The sequence below is a fragment of the Cryptotermes secundus genome, unplaced genomic scaffold (genome assembly GCF_002891405.2).
Source record: "Cryptotermes secundus unplaced genomic scaffold, Csec_1.0 scaffold246, whole genome shotgun sequence".
Lineage (NCBI taxonomy): Eukaryota > Metazoa > Arthropoda > Insecta > Blattodea > Kalotermitidae > Cryptotermes > Cryptotermes secundus.
In genome coordinates this window covers 699,059-721,529 of record NW_019742444.1, presented here as the reverse complement: position 1 = coordinate 721,529, position 22,471 = coordinate 699,059, and the positions used below count along the sequence as shown (strand labels likewise).

General features: G+C 38.9%; 1 protein-coding gene across 5 annotated transcripts; it reads left to right on the top strand.

Annotated features, from left to right (window-relative positions):
* Positions 1–9: 9 nt before the first annotated feature.
* On the top strand, positions 10–9,727 carry LOC111873123 (L-xylulose reductase). Of its 5 annotated transcripts, none has more exons than XM_023867555.2 (6): positions 10–91; positions 1,533–1,713; positions 3,097–3,349; positions 6,361–6,475; positions 7,985–8,195; positions 9,487–9,727. In XM_023867555.2, exons 2-6 carry the CDS (start codon positions 1,662–1,664, stop codon positions 9,588–9,590), a joined length of 735 nt encoding a protein of 244 aa, XP_023723323.1. In that variant the 5' UTR covers positions 10–91; positions 1,533–1,661; the 3' UTR covers positions 9,591–9,727. The 5 variants fall into 5 exon arrangements, with proteins under 5 accessions (XP_023723323.1, XP_023723324.1, XP_023723325.1 ...); XM_023867556.2 differs by having other exon boundaries at positions 13–91; positions 1,646–1,713; XM_023867557.2 differs by having other exon boundaries at positions 24–161; positions 1,646–1,713.
* Positions 9,728–22,471: the final 12,744 nt, after the last annotated feature.

The window sequence follows — 22,471 nt, the reverse complement described above, 5'->3', positions numbered from 1 at the left end:
CTTGAAGTCCTTGAATGTACGTGATCCGTGGGAATACGAACGTATAGCGCCTTCAGTGCAGCTGCATTATACCTATTTGGCGTTAAGCGGTGTATGTTAAGCTCAATATACTAACGTGAGAGTGCCTGTCCTGAACTGATTAGGAACTAGAGCATTAAGACGTAAGGTGGAGTGGAGGTATAGTTCCATGCATTCTTAACCCATACGCTAGAGTGGTCAGTTTACGCTTCGGTCTCTCTACCTACGGTACCCATTAGCGGGTTAGTAATCCCTGCATTGGACGGAAGATGGGTTGGATTACTGAACTGGGCAGGACAAGGAACTAAACCCTGATTCCTTAGCCATTGAGCCAGCAGCCCATTCTAAATACTTCTGTGTTATTCACAAATGTAGAGCACGCTGTCTTGTCAAATATTTATTCTCCTTACTGTTAATTTCGTTATATTTAACATCTAATGAAGGAGCCAGTATAATGCAGTCGGTATAGCGACTGGATATGGGCTGGACAACCAAGTGGTTGAAGTTAGAATCCCAGTAGAGTCAAGGATTTTCTCTTCTCCACATCATCGAGACTGGCTCTGGGGTCTATCCAACCTCCTATCCAATGGGTATGGGGGGCGCTTTCCCTGGAGGTAAAGTGATAGGGGCATGAAGCTGACCACTCACCTCCAGTTAGTGCTAAGTTCAAGAAAATGATGTATACATCCACTCCTCCATACCCCTTCATGGCTTAGTTAAGCAGAGGGACGACTTATACCTTTTTTAGTATCTGATGTTGCTGGTTGTGTCAACTTGCAGGCAACCCAATGAATTCACGTCACACAACTTCAGAAAGTTTTACTTGAACATTATGCACAGATAGAATGGACGTGTTATTACAGGCAAACTTTAATATCATTATTTCTTTTACAAAATATGCCTAAGAAGGTTATATCATGATTCCCAAACTGTAGGTCATGACCCCCATGGGGTGCTATGACCTAGTCAAGAGAGAGTTGCTGAGATCTCAAGAATTACTTAAAATATAACTGTACATACACACAATTTTGGCAATTAAGCAAGTGAGACTTAATGTAGGTGCTTTCAATAAAAATACAAGTAGCTGTAGGCAGCAGAACATTTCACTTTCTCATGCCTGCAGGAACATATAGCTTACTGTAGGTGTCTAGAAATAGTAAAGCTGTTTTAGTTTCTACTGGTGACACACATCATGGAGGGGAGGAATCACACCAATTTGTATATTATTTTGGGGGGTCAGGGTATCACAGAGTTTGGTTGTATGATGGATATCCCATTCAGTTATTGTTTTGAGGCTGAAACACACACAAAAAGGTTTTTTACAGTTTTGTTGACAAGGAAGTGATATATTTTAAAGTCTCGAGGAATTAAATGTATCTAAATATAAGTTTAATTTTCTTTATTTACAAATACATACCTACAAACGAAACCACATGATCTTAAGGACTCAGAAGTTTGTGCTTCATTTCACATTACATATGTATGTAAACTGATTTATTATATGAACATAACAGTTCGTGTCAGCGGTGTGATCAAGATTAACCTTTGAACCAATGCTGTTATCACAGTAAATACCAGTGATGACATATTCCTTCCTCTGGTAAAGTCAGTTCTGCTTGTTGTATAGATAAAACCATCAAAACATGGAAATCAACTTTAGAACGAAACGTGTTCTTGTAACTGGAGCTGGAAGAGGTAAGACCTATGTTTATATATTTCAAAAAGTAGCATATTTCATCTTAATAACACTGTATGTATTATGAGAGTAAAATTCTATGTTATTGGCTCTCTCTTTGGGTGAATGTATGATTTATGTCTTTTGGGCTGTTAACTGATTTATGGAATAAAAACTACAGCAGTTAGCTGTTTCTGTTCCTTCATTTCTCTTTAGTGTGTATTCAAGGGGTGACTGGTTTGTATCTTGTCTGGTTATTATGACAAGTATTATGTGGTTCCTGTCCTATATGCTCTTCTTGTATAATCCATATATACTACGTATATGTATACAGTAAAGTACAGTCTAAAGCTGGGGTTCCCAAACTTTTTTAGGCCATGGACCATTTGATGAATGGATTTTATTTTGTGGGTAAGTAAAAAAGTAAGTAAAGTAAAGTAAAGCTATCCCTGTACCAGGCCGTGAAGGCCCATAGGGTTGTGAGACGTTGAGGCTCCCACATTATCTAGACAATCAGCTCACAGATGGCGGTAAGGTTGTCAGCCTTACGCGGCCATGCTTTACTCCCCAGGAAAATTATTTAATTAATTCCTGGTACTCATTTCTGTTAGAGGCTGAGTCAATCCCAGGGCCATAGTGCGGCTGGAAGGATTAGGTCAACTGAAAAAAATCCAATGACCTCATCGGGATTTGAACCCGCTACCTTACAGCTTGTAGTGTAACCCCTCAACCACTACGCTACCACGTGGAACCCAAAGGTTCATTGCCATGTTAACAAGAACCTATCACTGGACCCTATCCTGATCCAGATAAGTCCAGTCCACACCCTCTCATCCTATTTCTTTAAGACCTATTTTATTATTATCCTTCCATCTATATCTAGATTTTCCTACATGATTTTTCCTACCACATCTTTGTATGAATTTTTCTCTTTTCTCCCATGTATGATGGGACATGCAGTAGCATAGTTGGTTGAGGCACTGTGCTACAAGCTGGCAGGTCACGGGATTGAATCATGATGAGGTCACAGGATTTTTTCAATTGGCCTAATCCTTCCAGCCGCACTATGGCCCTGGGGTTGACTCAGCCTCTAACAGAAATGAGTACCAGGAATTTTTCTGGGGGTGAAGGACAGCTGGTGCATATGGCTGACAACCTTACTGCCATCTATGAGCTGTCTGCCTAGAAAATGTGGGAACTTATGTCTCACACCCCTATGGGCATTCATGGCCTGTTACATTTTCTTTTTACCCATGTTATGATACATACTGTACCCATCTCATCCTCCTTTTATCATTCTAATAATTATGTGAAATACATATTATTAAGCTCCTAATTATGGCCAGCTGCCTATATTACACCTTAAATAATACAAGAATTAATATGAATCCTGAATTTTGCAGGAATTGGGCGAGAGCTGGCTAAGCGATTGGCTAGCTCGGGAGCAGAGGTGGTTGCTGTCTCACGTTCCAAGGAGGGGCTCGATTCATTGTCAGCAGAAGTGAACACAATTAAGACGATTGCTGTAGATCTGGCTGACTGGGATGCAACACGGGCTGCCATACTGTCTGCTGGTCCTATCGACTGTCTTGTTAACAATGCCGCTCATGCTTGCCTCGAGTCCTTCCTTGATATCAAGCCCGAAAGTTTTGACAAGTAATACAGAGTAACAAGTGTACTGCTTTTATTTCCCTATTCATCACACTTCATGTTTATTTACAGGGTATCTAAGAGAGAATCCAGAGTTTTGAAACATAATATTTATTAGGGTTGTTTCTGTACTTGGGTTGTTACACCTGTGGATCTGACAATGTTTCCAGCATTTCAGAGGTACATGTTGCCTCCATCTTCACAGTCAAAATGTGTTGGTTGGTGAGTTTTTATGTATATACAGCACTGTGTTTTTAAATGGAGAGGGAGAAGGTTGGGTAGATAGAATGGGGACCAGTAGGGTCTATCCACCCCCCTTCGTTTTCAAAACAATGCTGTATAGACACAGAAACTCATCAACCTACACACTTTGACCCTAAAAAAGGAGTCAGCATGTATGTTTTTGAGATTTGGGCAGCATCTCCCACATCCATATGGTGTAACAACACAAGAACATAATAAACTTTATAATATTAATATTGTGACGTATTCGCGCTATGCAGGACACCCGCCTCCCCCGCCAGCAGATGTAACAGCGCTAGTCAACTCTCCGCCCCCCTTCCGCCCGCAGTGACGTTACAGGCCAGTCAACACTAGATACAGAAGAGTGAATCACACTTGATATCAAGCTTGAAATATGAATATCAGCCCAGTATGAATAAATGAAATGCACAATGGCAACATGAAACATTGGTGAGATGATGAGGATGATGATGATGATGAATCAGCAAAACTCAATATGAGCTCCATTCCCAGAAAATCTCAAGACAATATCTGAGCGCAGTCCACACCCGTCAGCAGTGCTGGTGTCACTGTTACTATTATTGCTATGATTGAATATCATAAATCCTGAAAATTGTCAGCTTGTTCGAGTCATACAGTGTCCTCTTACATGAAGAGTTCTACCTTCTGGGACATAATGCCATATAGTCTGTTGAATGTCAACTCATGATTCAGAGGAACATATCACACACATCTTCAGGGTCAAAGAATAAACTGTGGGCCTCTTGTCAATGTGTGTAGTCTTGTCATTACTCCGATGACAACCCACTTCTTCGGAACAATTTGTTGGCCCTGAAAAGGACCGTGGCTGCTGAGATGCTTGATCGGAGAGGTAGTGCGGCGCGCACCGGTAAGGAGAAAGGCTAGTTACGGTGAATGGCTGGTGAAAGGCTAGTCGTTGAGCGCGGTCGTAGGAGCCATGAGGCAGTGGCTACGCCAGAAGCCCAGTGAGTCGGGCCGTACCACGACCACCGGCAAGTCCGGGCGCGGTGCCCCAGTGAGTCGGGTGTGAGAGCGCCGGAGGGCCGAGGCAGTCGTGCCTGGCGCAGCCTGCCGATGTCTCCGAAGACCAAGTGCTGGCGACGAAGCCTGCTGGCTGAAGTTGCTTGATGTGGCTAGCGCGTAGACTGATGATGAACTGCGTGGAACTGAATTGAACTGAATATCTCGGCTTTGGAGTCGCTCCTTTTTATACGCTGGTTGGTGGGGCGGAGCCAAACTCGAAAGTGAGGAGGAAGAATTGATTGGCTAGCGTGCGTAATGATGTAGATGCGGGCCAGGAGCGATCCCAGTATAAATATGAACGTTTAAAGCAATCAGATTGGTTAGCGCGCGTGATGGTGAAAAGCGATGTGAAGAGCGAGCGTTGCAGAAATGCGTGATAATGTGGGATGTTCCCACAAAACCAAGCAAGAAACCACCATGAAACAAGTAGCAAGAAGACTTGACATATTCATCTGAAATGTTGGTTGACTTTCAACAAGACTACACAGTGTTATATACCAGAAGATAAGATTCTTCACAACCACTATTGTGAAAACCAGAAATCCTTTTATACACCCTCACAGGAAAAAGTCAAATGAAGTTAGGATTTCTTGGGAGCCATGGAATTGGTCCACCTCTTCCAATCAAACATCCTGAAAAATGGCTATGTAGCACAGCTTACACTAATACATGACACAACTATGGTGTTCCTTCATTCATATGCACTGTATTGCACTGCTTAATACAACAAAACTTGACATGTTTTCCCATTCGGTCTCGCTGTCAGCAGTGATCTGTTTTGTTCAGATCAATAAATATGTCATCCTCAAGTTAGAGAATTCTTCTGATATCCTGTATGTATTGTCACATATAAGTGACTATACATCGGATTTGGATTGATAACTGGATTTATTGAACTCTCACAACTTATAACTACAAGTAATTCTAACGCTTTTGCTAATTCACATACTTGACTTCTCACTACAGCACTCACTAAAGTTTCTCAACCTGTTCTCACTAGCAATTGCTAGGCTACAGCTTCCTCGCTAATCTACACATTTTACAATTGACTATAACATGCTAAGTCTTCTCTGTTCATTATGTCTGCATGTACCAGATGCTTAGTAGCATCCTTCAACAATGTGGATTCCTTTTACTTTTTCCAAGTTCAGCAGCTCCGCGACTCACTTGTAACTGCCCAGAGGTTTGTAGGATGTTCAGTGAATAATGAGTTGGAAAGAATGTGGAAAAGATTCATAGCCTAATTTGATATACTAGCCTGTTCCTGGATGAACTGAGGAAAACCAAGAAACACCTCAGTCAGGATAACTTTTCTTTGGGCCTATATTTGAGCCCAGAAATCTCCTGAATACAAAGCAGGAGCAATTTCATTCATCTGTATGTTTTTGTAAGTGAGCAGAACATGTTATGAACAAGTCATATGATCCTCATCTTAACAGTGTTTCAGTTTACAAAAATATAACATTCTTTTTCTAATTTTCTTTATAAAAGTAGCAAGGAAAAGGTGTTCCTGTGCATGAGCAATAGGCCATGAAAGTGTAAAAGAACGAATGGTGTTAAAGCTCCACAAAACTTGGTGCTTTAATGGATGTGAGTTGATATTTGCATTCTTGCTGCCTAGAAAGCAGGGGAAACTGGACGTATAACTCAGAATGTGTAGAATGCGAAATGGATATGACTGCGACAAAAATTTTCTTCAAGTGCTCTATGAAATGTGTGTTGTGTTGCAGATCATTTGCCGTGAATGTCAGAGCAGTGATCAATGTGAGTCAGGTTGTGGTAGAAGATATGATAAAGCGAAAGAGTGGAGGTAGCATTGTTAATATCTCATCTCAAGCTTCCCAGGTACATGGATTTCATTAAAATATTTTCATGTTGATATAAATTATGGAATATTACTACTTGTCTTCTATCCAGCAATTTCTTTATACATTTCTGGCAAGCAGTGTATAAAAGTAGAGTATAATAGGAGTGTTGTATTGATCTGTCTGCATGGTTCATTTCAGGCACTACACAACAGATTCTTACAGTATTTGGTACTGGTGGGGGATACCCTAAACATTATTTTGAAATGTTCAGTTTGGTCTATATATATATAACTCTTACTTTACAAAAAGCTTAAATTGGAAGTCTAGTGGGAACACTCTAGACCTGTATTCAGGAAGTACTTGGTTTGAATTTTGGCAGGACAACCAGCTATCCTGAGGTTTTCCTCAGGTACTCAGGCAAATTCCATAATGGCTGGGCTATGATCACCTCCTTCCAAACCTCTTCTGATTCATCAGTCATCATACCATTTGTAACTATAGTGTAGGTACTGTCTGCATTGTAAAATAAACCACAGAAAAACTGCGCATCAACTTTCTTCAGAATAGCTTATGATACAAAAAATATATAAACCATATATATATGATTTTTTAGTTTAGTTAATATTTAACAAAATAGGAGGAAATATATTGTCACTTGTTAGTGACTATACACAGGGTTTCAATTGATAGTTGGGTTTATTGAATGCTTAGGACTTGCAACTACACTAACACTCTCAGTACTCTACACACTACAATCACTACAGTACACACTAAGTCTCATTCTGTTACTGTCTTCACTAGTGATTGCTAGGTAGTGGATTCTAACAGTGGAAATGCCTCTGCTCATGGCTAACAACTAACTACGAGTGCTGACTACTGACTCACTTTTCCCATTTGTCCTCGCTATGTAACCTTGGCATGGACCACATAGAAAACACCACTTAAAAATTACTCCATTGTCGAGTGATGTGTGAAGCAGGCTGTTGCCTAGTTATGGCCCACATACTGTTCATGTGGGAGTATGTTTTCCTTGTTGTGGAAACATGTTTACCAGGCACTGTCTAGCAATGGATGACTTCTGTTGTCAAACTAGTCCGGCTTTCTGCCATCAAGTCACAATATTTTATATTTAAATACAGCGTAGTTGCATGAACACAACACATGAAAACAAACTGATATTTAGTTATGCAAAATCACAAAGAGCCAATTTCAGAAATGTATACAGTTTCAAGTCTTGTCAAAATAAGTAACAAACATTTTACCATCCGTTACGATTACTCATACATATTCTTTAGGCTTTCTACTCTCAGCTCTGAGGTCGAATTGACATTAGGGCTCTTAGACAATCTTTCTTTAATCTGATTAAATCACCAGTATAATTGTTTCTTTAGCTGCTTATTGGAGTGTCTGTCTACTTACTTATTCTGTATATACAAATTTCATTCCGACAAGGCACCACAGAATAACTCCTAGCACTTTTCTTCTTGTAGTAAGCACTGTTCATATACTTGAATTCTGACATTTGTTTTCATTATGTTCATTTCAGGCAGCCTTGGCAGACCACACCGTGTACTGTGCCACAAAAGGAGCTCTGGACATGGTATCTCGTGTTATGGCTCTGGAGCTGGGACCACATAATATTCGGGTCAATTGTGTCAACCCAACTGTTGTTCTAACAGATATGGGGAAATTGGGTTGGTCACATCCTGAGAAAGCTGGTCCCATGCTAACCAAGATACCTTTAGGAAGATTTGCAGGTAATCAGCCTTGTTTTCTTTGTTAAGTATTTAATCATTTGGAACAAATCACAGTACAGACAACTCCTCAAATGTCAGGTACATTAAACAAACCACAGACTTCTCATCCTAAAGCTCCCATGTTCTTCCTTCCTTCCATATGACAAGATTCCCAACCTGTTATTCCCGTCTTGATCTTGGTCTTGCCGTTCTCATTTCAGTTTCATTTTCAAAACTTTTGAACAGTAGATGCTGTCTAATGTAATTAAAATGTCTTGAATCAAACCCACTGTCACAAACTTTTAGAGTTAACGGCATCTCGACTTACATACCTGACTAGGGAGTACTGTCAGTATCAAACTAGCAATGAAAGGAGGGATACATTTTACCAAGTCTTTGCCTAGCAATGTTAGGAGGATACACATACAGACATTGAGAGGGATTTATGCATGCGAGACCGCCTCTGTGGTCTAGTGGTCAGAGTTCCTGGCTACAGATCTAGAGGCCCGCATTTGATTCCCAGCGCTACCAGATTTTCTGAGAAGTAGTGGGTCTGGAACCAGGTCCACTTAGCCTTGTGAGGATAATTGAGGAGCTATTTCAAGGAAACAGTGAGAAAACCGAAATTAACAGCTTTGGGGATCTGTTGTGCTGACCACGCAACACTGTCTGTCCGCTGAAGCTGGCACTAAACTTCGCTGTCAAGCGGCGGTCACTCGGTCAGTATAGTTCATTTGTGGACTACAGGCCACGGATTGTTTTGTTTTCTTGTTTGCCATTGAGATGGGGTCAGGTGCCATGATATACATACCAAGTTTCATAAAAACTGGTTTAGGCATTCAAAAGTTAATAGGAGTGCATTCATAGACAGCATGGACAGCATATAAGCCTGCTTTAAGAAAGTAGGCTGAAAACAATATTAAGATATACGAGAAGTTCTGGGAAGAACTAATCGCCTACTTTCCTTTGATACAACACAGGCCACATAGAAAATGCCATATCAAACAATTCTTCTAATGTGTGTGTATCCATTTCCATGGGAATGTGTTTGCCTAGTGACTGGGGGGGGGATACAGAGACAGAGAGGTGACCTCATAAGCCTACCGTTTTTTAAAGCCAAAGGCTGAAAATGAGGGATTGGAGGGCCTGCATCTATAATAAATTTATTCTAATTTGAAATCTTGATATGACATTTTCATGGTGGTGAAAATATGGACTGTGGTGGTCTGGGTAGCCACCCACAAAACCATATTTAGTCAAAACCGAGAAGACCACAGTCTAAAATCCTGATACTTGTTAATACTTGTTACAGAGGTTCATGAGGTGGTGGATGCTGTTGTCTATCTTCTCAGTGACAAATCTTCCATGATAAGTGGAGTTACTCTCCCCATTGATGGAGGATTCCTTGCTACATAAACGGAATGGAGTACTCATGCATGGAGGAGATGGAAACTCAGATTAATATTTTATGGAGAGGAGTCATAAATATTTTGATGCCTATGTTACTGCTTACTTATTGTGCAAATAAATATAAAAATATATCACATGAAAAAGTGACTTCTTGAATTATTATTTAGTTGCTATGTAGATTACTGAACGTGTATCAACTGAAAGTCTACAGAGTGTCAATTACAGGAAAGGACCAGCACACGACAAATTCTGGCCAGTGTCCCATCTAGGATACTGATTATTTAATACAAAGGTATCCCTGTAACAGGCCGTGGAGGCCTATAGGGTTGTGAGATATTGAGGTTCCCACATTTTCTAGACAATCGGTGGTGAGGTTGTCAGCCCTATGCGCCGGCTGCCCTTTACCCCCAAGAATATTCCTGGTACTCATTTCTGTTAGAGGCTGAGTCAACCCCAAGGCCATAGTGCAGCTGGAAGGATTAGGTAAATCGAAAAAATTCAATGACCTCATCGGGAATCAATCCTGCGACCTTCCGGCTTGTAGCATTGTGCCTCAACCAACTATGCTACTGCATTCCCCAATTATTTAGTATCAGGTGATAATAACAAAACTTGTGGAAAATAAATACATTTTCCTGAAACATTTATAATACAGTACTGTGTCTACTTCTGAGGCAATTCAGAACTAATTCTATGAAGGACCCTCCCCCAACAGGAAGGAAAGAAGCATAACACCATTGCTTTTATGTGAAGGAATAAAAACAATTGTTCATGGGGCTATTTGGCAACTGTGCCATGGCATGGCCTTTCACCTATACATGCTCAATGCATGTGTCACTGCCTTCCTATATGGTCAGCTGCAACATCACAGGACTAAAGGTTACTGACTCACTTGCAGTATCTGCCTTGTGTATGTCTCAGAATTTCTGCTCAAAACACAAGAACAGAACACACAACAGAAGCGAGTGATCAGCTTCATGCCACAATCACTTTACCGCCAAGGAAGGAGCCCCTGGTACCCCTTAGATAGGAAGATGGGCGGGCCGCTGAGCTTGTCTGGGTGCTGCAGAGAGGTCTCTTGCCCATTAGAAAATCTAACCCTGATACCTTGGTCACCCAGTCCATAGCATGTTGCCATACTAAGCTATCACAGCTCCTGATTTGGTAAGGCCCCTCCTTTTTTTTAATTCTCTTAGTGGGGGGTGGAGTCCAACTGTGTCCACTCGGCACAGTGGTCACTGATTGGCCTATTGTAGCCTGCCCCGAGTGATTATGATGATGGAGAATTTGGCGGAATGAAGATTGGCAGGGGAAACTGAAGTACTCGGAGAAAACCCGCCCCAGCGCCACCTTGTCCACCACAGTGGGAAGCCAGCAATTAACCACTTGAGCTATGGCACAGCCTTAGTTTAAATAACTGCTGTCCCAGTTCTACCATCTCTTTGATACTCCTGTCACTTGCACAAGGTGCATTAAAGGCTTAAGAGGCAATGTTCAAGCAAAGTTCCAATATCATCCAAGCTTTCTTCTGTTAATACTTTTTGTTTCCTATCCATTAACATGCCATTTCTCATTTTATTGCTAAGATACTGAGTAGTTTCCTGAAACTCTCTGCTGAATCTTCTCTAACACTTCATACCAGACTTACATTTCATGTGGTATCTGTGTAAAACATACAATGCTTTAATGTAAACTTATCCATGTTCAATACAAAGGGAACCTTGCAAGAACTGCTACAAAACCACAGTTGCACTTCTTACAGCCACATGATCCAGTAATTTCTGTAACAGATATTTTCAGCTAGTCTACAGTGGCAAGCCTCATCCCAGGCTGACCTTTTCTGAGATGACGTGTCACTTTCCTTGGACACGTAAACACACACAATATCAGACAGAGGAAATCCACAAAGTTCTGCTCTGTGATGATGGTGTCTGGCATGCCGAAGTGCAAGGAGGGTTGTGGGCCCTATTTCTTGTGCAGATGCAATTAAATCTGACATGATATTGCAAGTGGGCCAATAATCTTTGCCCTGTGATGCTGGCGCAGTTGTACTCTCACTGCAACTGACCCAGTAGGAAAGATGGCAAACCATGAAGTGAATATGCATAGTGGAAATGTGATACCTTGCAGAGCCTAAAAAAAATAGTTATCTCTCTATTAATTATTAACAGTAATTATCAAGACCATCTACCATGGGTATATAAGGTTCCTGAAATGGAATAAAATAACGGCTCCAAACACGAACATAAATTGCAAGATATTATATTGAAGCATCCTGATTTCCAAATTTTTATTTCAAAATGTAGTTTTTTTCAACAGATTTTTAAACCCCCTCTGATGAATTGGGAGTCCATCCCTCCACATATGAATATGCTAATTTTCAACACACAGCTGCCATTCTGGTCATCACCTTTCAGCAGATATAAAGTTAGAGAATTCAATTTGAAATTCTGATTCCTACATATATACTCACATAATTTACACAGTCATATAAGGTCTGCACTTCAGTGTTCAAAATATAAGCCAATAATATCATAAATTCATTTCCATTATAAAAAATGGTAATGTCCTTGGGGTGAATTAATTAAGCACCATGCCATGAAGACACAGGAATGGAGGTATAGCTCCACCATTCTTAACTTTGGCACTAGATGGAGTTGGGTGGTCAACTTCATGCCCCTGCAGCATTACCTCCTGGTACTCATTTTATAGGCAGCTTGGTGGGTCCCAGAGCCAGTCCTGACATTATGGAGAAAAGTCTCTTGCCCCTATCAAGAATCCAACGCCAACTCCTCAGTCATCCAGCCTTCAATCTAGTCATACTGACTACACTATCCTGCCTCCCTCTCAACCATTGAAAGTAAATATAATTATTAAAATTATGGCAAAAGATATGGGTTGCTGAAAAAAAATGGTAGAGAAAATAAGAAGTCAGGTGATGGAACATAAAAGTGAAAAATTAAAAGCAAATTTGACTTGCCATGGCTTGATACAAGGATGGAAAAAATCAGGATTTCTTCTTATACACAGAATAAGACCACCAAGAATCTCCATGCAGTGCAGTCTGTCTTCAAGATTTGTTAGTTACTCAGAACAAAGTTCAACTTTCATATTCATTATCTTGATAACGACAGCCTGCCACTGGTCCCTAACCAGTCAAATAATTGCAGTTCATATCCGTATTCTGCATCTATTTTATTATCCTCCCAGCTGACTAGTTTCTAAGTTATTCTGACTGAACTGTCCTTTCTGTGCTATATGCCCCATTCATCTTATCCTGCTTCATATGATGACCGTAATAATACCTGGTGAAGTGAATAGGCAGTATCGTTTTCACCATCTTTCTGTTACTTCCTCTCTTTAAGGTCAAAATATTCTCCTTAGTACCCTGTTCTCAGAGACCTTCAATCCATGTTCTTCCCTTACAGTGAAAGACCCATGTTATACAGGTAACATCATATATAATATTAGTTTTGGGAGAGGTACAAATATAAAACTGAAAATGTTATTCACATACATAATTTTATCAGTTTTAATAATGTTTCTGGGAAATTCTTTTTTTCTCCCTCTGTGTATATTAATAAGAATAACAATCACACAACACTTTCAGTCATCCACGATGTAAAAAAATGATTATTCATAGCCCTCAGATGAAAAAAGAAGAATTTAATTTTTGTTTAACTGATTTTCACTCACTTGACTGATAATATTTCATGTTCAATTATGTTAAAGTCCATATCTTTATATAAATGTTCAGTTCCTTTTATCACTTTGATGAGGTGCTTGTTAAGTTCCTAGAAACCAGGATGTCACAACACTATGCACTCCCAGACATACTTCATGCATCTCCATACAGAGTGAGGGGAAACTCATCAGTTGTACCAAATTACTGGGTTGAAACTAAGTAATCCTGATATGGGATTAAGCGCAACCCTCATATAAACTGCACACTTTGCCTTCAAGGTGACATCATACACATGAAACATAAAGAAGTATTACTAAAAACAAGAAAACTGAAGAAAAAAAACATCACTATTCATGATAGGAAAAAGTCTCACATATGCATATATCTTCCAACTATTAATGCCTTAACATATATAGTACAAAACTTAAATATATTCACTTACAAATAACCTTCAATCAATCAAAAGAGGGTAACTTGGGGATTGTTCTGATCATATCACAATTATCTATCTATTACACTTGTGTAGTTTCAGGACATTGCTATCCTGATTAAATATATACTGGGGTCTCTTCACTTTCTGACCATAGCAAATTGTTCAATTATTATGCCTAAAATAAATAAACAATTTTCCTTCTACTACCTTGCAAATATGACACAATATGCAAGCCCATTATATGTACAACGTCCAAAATGCTCTTCAACACTGCATTGACACCTGCTGACATGTAAATGAGTATTATGAAAACATAAAAACTAAATATGCATATAAAGCCAATGTCCAATCATTAGCTTTCCTGTATTCAGTGCTCCACTTAGGGTAGTTACATATTACATACTTAATATTTAAGGTTCATACAAGTTATCTCACAGGGAGACAGTGACAAAACAGAATGATATGGTCTTGTGATGGATATAACTGACCTCAGAAATCTATGACACCACCAAACTGAATTATTGCGGTCAAGATAATCACAATTAAAAACTGTTATAAGAGGAATGTGTTATTATTACAGTACAATAAATTGCTGCTGAAAACTGGAATTAAACCTTAAATAAATCAATAGAAAGCACGCAAATTTAGTAACTGGAGGTTGGATTTCATCCTGATTGTTGGTACTAATATACAAAATAACATCAATAAAAATTAATGTCAGTATAATACCCCAAAACACCTGAACATGGAAGTATAGCCAGCTTCTAATATGTCATGTCTACCAAATACAATTCAGTCAACACCCAATTTAACATAACTCTGGTATAAATGTTGAACTGTGTTAGTACAACTATGACGACTGAATTTCTGATAGGGTGATTTGGAAAACAAACTGTCATGAAATGTGTTTGGTGTCTTCATGTGTACACAGATCCATCAGTATCTCACTCATAACTCCCTATTCTTTCATTGCATTATAATTGTTATCCCATGTTCATTTCCACACTTTACGACAATGACCAGTTAAATTTCTATTTTAATAGCAGTTAAAAAATTTATGGAAATAAGATGAACTGTTTATTTAAAATGTGATACTGTTAGCACGAGAGTCATATTTCACTTCAAGGATAATTTTTTTCCTCCTTTAATGCATATTGTTTAACTATATTAAAAACTAATAACAACTCTAAAAATGCAGGAATAAAAGATGAATTTGCACAAGATGAGTACATGAAATTAGAAAATTAACAGTAACTAGCTGCAACCCATATAAAAATTTTGCATTATATTATGTTCTTCAAAAATGTTATGCATTTAAACTACAGCAGACTCTTAGGACCCTGAGGTTCTCACAGCAGTGGTTTTGAAGAGTACCAGCTTCTGAAATTGTCTGCTGAAAGTCAACCAATGTTTCATAGTAGAATCCCTTCCCCCAAGGAAAGGTCAAAGTTTTTTTTACAAATTATTTAATATTTACCTTCTTAGAGGTATTATCCTGCATTTGCTTCGAGAGACTGAGGAAAACCACAAAGGAAATTGTCAGAATAGATGGTCTCCAAGCAAATATTTTTAACGTGGTATCTCCCAAATACAAGACAAAGTGGTGGTCACCATGCTGTGGTGTTTGGTGAAAGTACATGTATAAATCACAACCATATAAGAACTAAAACTAGTAAATAGTCCACAAAAATGCAAAATTTGCAATATATAACTCTCTTTAACTATAACACACACCTAAACATAGCACCCATGTCTGAAACATACCTACATTACTTACATTTTTTTCATGTAAAAAGCTTCTTTTGCTCATGGAATAAAATAACTAAACCACGTCCTAATATGCGAAAAGTACACTCATGAAGTACGAAGGGGGACCCAAAAATAACCGGAAACGACCTGTTGCGCGCGCATGCTTTGTAGTTACGAGTTGTGCTGCTAGGTGGTGTTAGCTGGGGATCTCCCGCGACTGGTAGTGAGCTGGCGTCAGTCTGACTTAAGTGGTTTGTCTGTGGTGCTGTTGTGTGCATTCCTGTTTCAACCCTTTGGCGATTAGTGAGATGGCCGACCAGAAGGAACAAAGAGGGTGCGTGAAATTTTGCTTTCTGTTAGGGAAAATTGCACTTCACTCTTCAAGTCGTGGCAAACATTCACGCAGTCTTCTCTTTGGTCATCTCCGAGCAAGCAAGGAACAAATTTTGCAGACACCCGTCTAATGTGCAAACCTTCGGTTAAAATTCGCTGGACCGTGCTCCATGAGATGTTCGTTTCCTCAGAAAGTTGGTCAATGGTCTTTCGACGATCTTCATCAATTTCACGCACACTCTTTGTTCCTTCTGGTCGGCCATCTCACTAATCGCCAAAGGGTTGAAACAGGAACGCACACAACAGAGCACCACAGACAAACCACTTAACTCAGACTGACGCCAGCTCACTAACAGTCGCGGGAGACCCCCAGCTAACACCACCTAGCAGCACAACTTGTAACTACAAAGCATGCGCGCGCAACAGGTCGTTTCCGGTTATTTTTGGGTCCCCCCTTGTATACAGACAATTCATTTTCTACCATCCTTTTATTTTGTCTATCCACTGTTGCATCTTGCGGCGATTTCTTTAAGGTTCAATAATTCACTGCTTTGGTAACAAGAAATGGATAGCAGGATAGGAGTATTATTATCGATGATGGTGTGTAGTTACATGGAGAATTGGTTATATAAGGCCAAAAAAAAAAAACCAACATAATACATGACTGGTGAATTAAATAAGTAACTGATGTAATACGTAAGTCACTTTGTATCATAACCTGTACTTTAAACAGAGAACAAAGGATATAAATCCCTTATGATGTATGCTCATGGCCCACTCTGTAAATGTGATTGGTACAGTATCAGTTTCTATACTCCTTAAAGTCCATTCTCAACACAAACTCCTGAGGACTCTCACTGCACCATGTTTACTGAGATATATTTAATACTATATTACTTTGAACATAAAATGCCTTCAAATTTAAGATGCATCCAGTTTTTTAATGTTTTAGGAAAAAAAAAATAGAAAGGCACACATTCCTCGAGTTTAAGATGCATCTGAATTTTTCAACAGGAAAAAATGCATAAAATGTGTATCTTACATTCTAAGTAATATGGTATTTATACTCACTGTGCAACAAATTAATGACCTAAGATTAATTTAACTCAATTATCTGTGGCAACAAATGGAAAGGCATACGTATCCCAACTACCGGCTGCCCTCAACTCCCCAGGAAAATTCCTGGTACTCATTTCTGCTAGAGGCTGAATCAAACCCAGGGCCATAGTGTCTGGAAGGCTTAGGTAAATTGAAGAAAAAAAATCCACCTCATCAGGGCTTGAACCCGTGACCTTCCAGAATGTAGCAGTGTGCCTCAACCAACTATGCTACCGTGTGCCCCAGCTGAAAAACGAGTAGTTTCATAATTTGTACTTCCTCCAATTACTGGCATGATCAAATCAAGAATGATATTGGCAGGGCATATAGCATGGAAGAAATGAGAAATTCATATAGAGTTTTGGCTGGGAAATCTGAATGGAACAGACCACTTGGAAGATGTAGATGTGAGTGGGAAATTAATATTAAAATGGATTTCAAAAGAAATAAGGTGGAAGGATGCCAACTGCTATCATTTAAGTCAGGATACAGGACAGGGACTACCTCCTGTAAACACAGTATTGAACCTTCAAGTTCCATAAAGGGCACAGATTTCTTCACTGGCTGAGCAGTTCATAGATTCTCAAGGACTCTCATCTATGAACTTAATGTTCTAAATCACTATTCTCCCAAAAAAAAAAAAAACGATAAAATACAGATCTCAATGTATAAGTTTGTAGTTCGCACATAAAGAGGAACAAAAGTAAGGTCAAATCTCAAATTCCTTTGGACCCTATTATTTCACAAGCTCTCCTTTTAAGATGATTTTAGGTTTCTTAACTTCACTTCTCCTGCTACTGCAGCCAAGTTTGTTCAGTATTTCTTTATTGTTTTGCCTGTAATACCTATTTGGAACTCAGGCTTGCAAGTTATGTCAGGACATTGGCTTAACTTATTCCATGGAATTAGGAATTCCAGCAGCTACAGTTCATCAGTTTACCCCTACGACCACAAAAAATTAATACAAACCTATGAAGTATCTGAGATTCTCACAACAGTGGTTATGAAGAGTTCTAATCTTCTATGTTATAATGCTGTGTATTCTGTTGAGTCAGCCATTGCTTTGAATGAACATACTGCCTCCATCTTCCTAGAGCATGACAAGCACAAAATCAGCATGAAGCAGGCAGCAAGCACAGCATCCCGCTAGTCCTGAACATGAACATTATGTTCGTTCAAAGCATCAGATGACTTTCAGTGGACAAGGCATTACAACCAAGAAGACAAGAGCTCTTAAATTATGAACGTGCTTAAAAATATTACGTGACAAGTCTGGCTAAACACCTGATGAAGCCAATCAACTCAACTGATGCTGCTGAACATTCAGCATTTAAGAAAACGTTTAAAAAGTACCTGTCCAAGACAAACTGTGGACTGCAATTTGATTAACATGGAAAATTAAAAGTTATGAGAAACACAGTATAAAAATATTATATCACAAGTTATCTGATTACAAAACCATACACAAAACGAGAAGCAAACATATTTGGGTCACACAAAGCATTACTAATTTCCTCTTTCTTTGAAGACCCAAATTAAATTTCATCTCATTATACAGTATCCAAATGTTTCAGGTAATAACTGTAAAACTTCCCACTGTGTAGCCTTGATGTTCATTTACTACAAACACAAACCCATTCTTGATAAAGCTAACCAGTTGTAGAGATATTGCTCTCTCCAGTCTTGTCATATTTTGTTTCATACACATCACAGTGAAATGTCATGTACAGTACTCCCTTGCATTAGATTTTTGTGTTTATGGAAATCATTACCATGTCATGATATGGACCATGAATACTCCCTCACAGACATAAAACAAAACAAACTCCGTGGCTCAAGTCCGCAAGCAAACTATAACAGAACAACCACTGCTTGTCGGCGACATTAGTGCCAACTTTAGCAAATAGTGTGTGTTGCGTGGTCAGCGCAGCGAATCCCCATGGCCTTTAATCTTGGTTTTCTAGACCGGAGCAATTTCCTTGCAATAGCTCCTCAATTATCCTCACGAGGCTGAGTGGACCCCATTCCAGACACACTACTTCATCTGGTAGTGTCAGGAATCGACCCAGAACCTCTGGATCTGTAGCCAGGAACTCTGACCAGTAGGCCACAGAGGTGGTCCCCTTTACAGACATATGATACAAAAAAAGAAAATGAACCAGAACATGTGGGATTTGTGGTGGAAATAGTGGCACTGGGACAAATTTTCTCCAAGTACTTTGGTTTCCCCTTCCAATCTTCATTCAACTAATTGCTCCACAGTCACCATCATCTATCATCTGGGGCTCGTACAATAGGCAAGTAGTGGCTGCAGTACAAAGTGGACTCAGCCTCACCCCACTAGTAGTAGTAGTAGTAGTAGTAGTAATTTATTTTTTTCATTATTATTATTTCTCTTTAAGAAAATATTACTTATTACAAAATTCAGTCCACACATGCACGTATGTCAGTGATACAAGATGCTGGCTTCTACCTTAATTTAAACTGTGCATTACCCTCACCCTTATTAAGAGGTGAGGTTTAAACTTTGAAAATTTTCTTTAAGTTTAATCAAGTTAACTACTAGTTCTGATCATTAAAAGAATTTGTTTTACTACAGCTGTGGGCAGAAATAATTTACACTAAGAACACAATTCCTTATGTGGCCAGGACAGCTCAGTCAGTACAGCAACGGGCTATGGGCTGGACAGTGCGGGGTTTCATTCACAGCAGGGACAAGATTTTTCTGTTCTCCATACTATGCAGACCAGCTGAGGCCCACCCAGCTTCCTATCCAATGAGTAAAGGAGTACTGGCAGGCACAGCAGCCAACAGGCATGAAACCAACCATTCACTTCCATCCAGTTCCAAGGTCAAGAATGGTGGAGTTATACCTCCACTCCCCCATATGTCTTCATGGCCACACTCTTTCTTCTGTATAAGCAGCCATTTCAAGAAATGTATGACATTTCAGTATGAGTTTCATACAAAGCAGGATTATAATGGACTCACAATCAAAATTAAATTGATCAGACAAATTTTAGTGTGTATCTCCCATAGCAATTTCAAGACAAACATGTTAACAGACCCTGTATCTCAATTATGCATTTGCCTCATAAACAGTGGCAAAGGACATTAAAAGGGACACAGCCAAAAATTACTGTTATCTCAAAGAACAGTACGCATCCTTTATAAAAACAATATTCTGACTGGAACAGCACCAGCTCCTGTAATCAATGGCAGAAGTTTCAAGAAATGTTTGAGAAAATCATTCATGCATAACATAAAATATTAACACCAAACAGGAAATTACAGAAATTTAACTTCTTTTCTTTAACGAAAGTAACCAATTATGACCAGACAGAAGGTCTTATCAAGTGTGTTCACTGCTTGAACTGTGGCTTACACATTTTGTGAAGTTTGAAAAGTGGCATATGTTATATAATCATACCCTACAAGTATGGTGGACTTCCTGTTCATGGTGTGACACCTGCAATGTTTTCCACTTACAAGGGAATCTCAGTGTCAGCAATGAACTGAACAGATTCAAGCAGTTTAATCCTTATAATCCCTTACTGTAAGAAAGTAAGAAACAAAGATATTGAATGTTTTCTAGAATCAAAAGGAATGATAATTTTCTTGGGCAAAATACAATAAGGAACATAGAGATCAATACTACCAACATTCAAAAAGATTAACTTTCACATTAGAAACATGTCAACCTTTAAGATACAGTATTTACACCCCCACAACAGAAAAACATTACCTCATGGCGGTTACAAACATAAGCAAGCTTTGCTATGAGTCTGCCTTCAGAAGAAAAGTCAAGAAACATCCTGCCTTTGTGCCTCTGACATAGAACATGGCTGTGTACACGTCCTGTATTCCACTACCAAACAGGTTCTTTTTGTTTTGGGATATCTTACATTCTTATTTTGAAACATATAAACATTTTCTATCTGCACTGATTAACTCCCCTCCAAGCTGTAAAAACCATGAATGCTCAATATCAGCTTTTTTCTTCCTTAATCTTAATTCTTTCATACATTATGTATTTCATGTAGTGCTTGAGCATAATATGTCAGGTTTTCTTTAATGACTGGCAAATAAATCAAAATGTCATACATGCTTCTAACAGAAGTTGTAACTGTCTGGTTGTAATCACTTTCACAAACCATATAATTGAGGAATGCTGAATTTATCATTCTTCCAATTAACAAATAACAATGTATATTTCATTTCTATCATGAGAGTCCGTCAATCACTGGTACAAAGATGCTACAATACAATTTAAATGTACAATGAATAGAAGACAAACATTATGACATATGCACTTAACTCTTTAAGGACAGCATGAAATATGCAATCTTTGACTTTCATACCATCTGCTAAAATATTATGTATTGTTTTTGGATTTCACATCATTTTGTGCTTTGCCCCAATTAGATGGGACTACACAGTATCACAAAACATCAACATCGCTGATGGGATCTGAGTAAAGAAGGCAAGAGAAAGAAAGTGTTTCGGCTATGGAAACATGACTACCATTATCATACAAAGAACTGAACAGTTCCATTCAGCACAACCTGAGGATAGGTGGTATTCGATCACACACTTTTTGTACTAATCACATCAAAATCTTATCTTACAGAAAAAAATACCTGGCTGGGTGATCTAACATAAAAACATATCGCCAAGGTAAGGAAGAAGTCCTACCACTCGTGTAAATAAAGGCCCAAATAAAGTGCAAAATATATCAAAATCCTAACTGAAGCTTCATTCTGCTAATGAACTTCCTTGCTATATACAAAACAGTGAACTTAATTTTCTTTATAGAAATGTTTCTCCTGGACTTGCCCAGATTTCCTTATTTATCTTTAGAACATGTATTTCAGCTGTTTTATTTATGTATAAAAGAAGGGAATATAACAATTCCAGGCAGTTATCACAATAAGCACTCATAGACAGATCAATGACTGTACGGTTTGCCTTTAACCTCTGGAGAATAAGGTGTTAGTATTACCAATGTCAGTATTTCTGCCTTCAGGGGCACAAACTGCCAATTCTGGCCCTCTCAAAATGAAATGGGAAATTATAAGCACTGTTCTAGTTCTTCAAACGATGGTCATTAAAAGTAAAACGCTGCCAATTTTCAAAACAGATTCCTCTGACATTTATTCAGTTTTAATCAGGATGTTGATGTCAGAACTTATAAGAAAGCACTATAATATGGACATTAATTTACATGCCTTTCCAGGTCCTCATACTAGCAATTAACCTGGTTATGTGGTTATCCAAAATTCTATTTTAATGCAAGAAATATTCAAGCAAACACTGAATTATGTCTCATCAAACATGTTTCATGTACAAGAAATCACCTTGGAGATGCTTGTGCAGAATACATTTCTTTGCCAATAAAAAGACAACATTTCATTCCTTCCTTAGTGTGTGCGCATGAGTAGCCTTTTATGTTATAATAAGACCTACTACCTGTTAAATAGGGGGGCTTTCCCCTCACTAGAGGCTGAGTATCGAAAATCCCAACTTGCTGCTTACACAGGCAGGCACATTATGTATCATATAACATCACACTCATCACTCCGAAGTCCC

Bases quoted from the DNA above. Each gene is read 5' to 3' on its own strand.
- LOC111873123 (XM_023867555.2), top strand. From the start codon at position 1,662: ATGGAAATCAACTTTAGAACGAAACGTGTTCTTGTAACTGGAGCTGGA. The intron at 3,350-6,360 runs GTAATACAGAGT...GTTGTGTTGCAG, and splicing joins AAGCCCGAAAGTTTTGACAA to ATCATTTGCCGTGAATGTCA. The intron at 8,196-9,486 runs GTAATCAGCCTT...TACTTGTTACAG, and splicing joins ACCTTTAGGAAGATTTGCAG to AGGTTCATGAGGTGGTGGAT.